Source organism: Thermobia domestica, chromosome 10 (assembly GCF_964235325.1).
Source record: "Thermobia domestica chromosome 10, izTheDome1.hap1.1, whole genome shotgun sequence".
Lineage (NCBI taxonomy): Eukaryota > Metazoa > Arthropoda > Insecta > Zygentoma > Lepismatidae > Thermobia > Thermobia domestica.
The window spans coordinates 94702440-94705889 of NC_137463.1; the positions used below are offsets into that span (position 1 = coordinate 94702440).

The window sequence follows — 3450 nt, forward strand, 5'->3', positions numbered from 1 at the left end:
TCAGCAATCAGTGACACATTCACGCAATCATAGTCTTAAGGAAAGTGAACGTCATACAGAAACACAATATCAGTATCATCATCATTATTTTATTTTTTTTATTTTTACATTTTTATTTTATTTATTTATTTTATATGACTTTTTTTTTTTTTGTAAAATTGGCGTTCCACAGCCAGGATCTGTTATTTCAATCTTTCGCGAGTGCTAAGTGAATCGTATTGAAAGAGCAGTGTAATGTAATGGGGACTGTTGTGACAAACGACTCCTTGAACGATGTGTAGTCACTCTTGAGTTTGTATATGTGTAACTTGGGGAAAACAATTTATATGAAATGGAGATGTCTGCTGGTAGCAGGTCAAGTACTGAATCCCGTAGCCCGGATGAATATGTGTGTTGTAGTGAGGAAATACAGGGCTTCAGTGTGTATTGTGACGGTTGTTCTGGATGGGTGCATGCACAGTGCTATGATATAACCGACGAGCAGGTAGAAGAATTGAATAAGTGTAGTGAGCCCTGGTTTTGTAAAACGTGTGTGGCCAAACAGCTGACTGTGCAATCGCTTTCCAAGTCACAGGAAAGTGGAAGTGAACGGAACACCGCGACGCACGACACGGGAGAGAAACTCTTACACAACGGTGGAGAGAGTGTCGGAACTGCAGGTTCCCCTGCATCCGTGACAGACCTTGCGAAAATGTTAGAACGTTTTAGTCAAACTTTAACTTTAACTTTGGACCAAAAATTTGAAAAGGTTGACAGTATTATGGACCAAAAATTTGAAAAGGTTGACAGTATTATGGACCAAAAATTTGAAAAGGTTGACAGTATTATGAACCAAAGATTTGAAAAGGTAGATAATAATTTGTACGCGATGAATCAAAAATTTGATATGTTAAAGTCGGAAATGGAGCAAATTGTAAATGAAAGAGTCGAAAATGTAAACAAGGACGTATCGGACCTCCGTAACGAAGTTCGCGATTTATACACTTCGGTGGGGGAATTTCATGATACGATAACAACGCGGGTGGACACCGTTGAGGAGAATCTCCGGTTGTCAGTAGAAAAGCAAAATCGCAGATGTGATCAGCTCGCTAAAGAACTATCGCATCTCGAGTCGAGCACCCGGAAATCTTATGACGTACTCGAGGCTAAGATCCAAACTTTGGTGAAGGATCAGGAGCAAAGTAAACCAGGTCGTGCCGGTCGCAAGCGGTCACGTGACTTTGTTGGTTGTGACGGGGTTGACTCTGACGGAACAGACTCTGACACCCGAGTGGATGTACCAGTCTCTTCGGTTGGGGAGACTCGTACTGTCCCAACGGTGACAGTCTCTGTCTGTCAGCCGACCAGAGTTCACACTAAGAATGTCTGGCCGTTTGACTTAAATTCACATTCGTTGGTTACGAACAATTCCAGTCCCGCCTGTGGGGATATCGTGAGTGGTCAGGTTGCCTCTAGGGCTTTAAATCCTTTATTGACGTGGTCTCAGGCTTCGGTCTCGACTTCCAATGTATGTAGCTTAAGTCATGTAGTGTCCAGTACTGTTGCAGATAGGACTCCTTCGTTTGTTGGAATTCCGGAGGGAGTATGTAGTCACGCAGTGGTATCGATGCCAAGCAACTTACCTTTTGGACCAAATTATACTTCTTATTCGAATTTTGGACAAAATCATAATAATGCAAAGAGCCCTGTGATTGGCTGCAACTCTCCCCTGAATTCCAGCAGATATGAGGGATGTTCTGGAAATAGGGCGTTAAATTTAAGGCTGTCGGAGCTAAATCACTTACCAAACTTCACTGGAGAATATGGTTTGGCCAGGTCTTTTCTTGAAAGTTTAGAACAGGCGTTTAAGATAATCTCTGCGTCGGAATACGAACGCATGGTTTTGGTACCGTGTTGTTTGTCGGCTGGGGCCAAGACTTGGTACCAAACGGTCTGCAAAGACATCAGCAGTTATGCGGACTTTGTGCGTCTATTTAAGGAACACTACTTCTCGGCCAGGATGGAACGCCTGCAGAAGAAATTCATACAAGGAATGAAATTTGACCGGTCCAAGTATAACCGGCTAACTGACTTTGCCTGGAAGGTCATAGCCGAATACTATGCGGTGGCACAACATCCAGATGAGACAGAACTCATTGAAATAGTCCTAGATTGTCTGCCAGCTGGAGATGCTAGATTGTTGCGAGCCGTGGAGCCCAAGAATATCCAGCATCTGATTGTTAAGATAGCCGAAATAGAAGGTCATCCGGAACCTATGGAACCAGTAACAGATAAGAAATTTAAGCGTCTGCACATTCGGCAGGCCAAGATTGGGAAAAAGACCGAAAAGAACGGAAAGGCGCAACAGACTAAAGACACTTCGTCGCAGACGGAGGAGGACGAAGTAAAGAAGAATGGTGATGCCAAGAAAAATGGAAATGGCAATCAATTCTTGGGGAACCGAGGTCGAAGAAGAAATTTTCAGGCTAGAAGACCCTGGCACAACAACAACCGAAGGCAAAACTGGGGGAACGGAAACCAGAATGTTCCATATGTTTCCAATCCTAACTACCAATCGGGAGCAATGAACTTTGGATGTCATCGAGGTGCATCCCAACAGTGCGCGCCGAGTTCGAACCACATACCGGGAGCACAAGCCTATCCGGGATACATGCCGAATTTGCCTCCTGGAGGAGGAGTGGCAACTCCCACATCCACTCCTTCCCCAGCGGTGAACATGGCTATGTCCACTGGTTGGCCTTCACCGTATACGACGTTCATGCCGCCGATGGCGCAGTCATCTGAAGCGAATGGGAATAGTTCGGGAAATGCATGTCGCAGCCCTCATTAGGGGAGAGTGTGGACTGCGATATGAATTCCTCAACTCCCCAAAAAGAAGAAAGTCCGATAACGGAACATCAAAATTTTTGTTTGGCATCAACCTGTCCAGTAGTCAATTTCGAACCTCAAAATTCAAAATTAGATGTTTTGGTAACTTCCGGAATTCGGGGAAACAAATCGGGCACGCCTCTGTTCTCGGTTCGTTTCGTGATAGACGAGAGGGAGTGTGACTCCAGTGCGGAAAGGAGTGTTCTCTTATCCTATCCCTCACCCACTCTAACTTGTTCGGTAGGAGAGTTATCTTTGGTCTGTATCCTAGATTCTGGAGCGGATACGAATTTGCTCTCGGGAGATGCTTGGAGGCGAATAAAAGAGATCTATCCCTCTGCCAAACTTCGACCGAAAACTAATATCTCTTTAAAAGGTTTTGCAGGAGACGAATCATTCCAAGTTAAAGGTTTCCAGATCTTAAACTTCACTATCCAAGGTTGTGTGTTTGAAGTCCCAGTCTATGTTGTCCAGAAATTAAAAGCACACTGTATTTTAGGATTTCCGTTTTTCGTTCGGTATAACCTTTCTTTAAATTGTAAGTCTAAAGAAATTTTGCTTCAGTCAGACTCGGGACAGACC

At 44.1% G+C, this 3450-nt stretch overlaps 1 protein-coding gene across 2 annotated transcripts; it reads left to right on the forward strand.

The window, feature by feature from the left end:
* LOC145662572 (uncharacterized) lies at positions 1-2953 on the forward strand. Of its 2 annotated transcripts, none has more exons than XM_081728262.1 (2): positions 1-748; positions 782-2953. In XM_081728262.1, exons 1-2 carry the CDS (start codon positions 332-334, stop codon positions 2828-2830), a joined length of 2466 nt encoding a protein of 821 aa, XP_081584388.1. In that variant the 5' UTR covers positions 1-331; the 3' UTR covers positions 2831-2953. The 2 variants fall into 2 exon arrangements, with proteins under 2 accessions (XP_081584388.1, XP_081584389.1); XM_081728263.1 differs by having other exon boundaries at positions 815-2953.
* Positions 2954-3450: the final 497 nt, after the last annotated feature.

What these genes read in the sequence shown, in the direction of transcription:
- LOC145662572 (XM_081728262.1), top strand. Translation starts at nt 332, where the DNA reads ATGGAGATGTCTGCTGGTAGCAGGTCAAGTACTGAATCCCGTAGCCCG. An exon ending in TGGACCAAAAATTTGAAAAG is followed by an intron (nt 749 to 781) that starts GTTGACAGTATT and finishes AAATTTGAAAAG; the next exon opens with GTTGACAGTATTATGGACCA.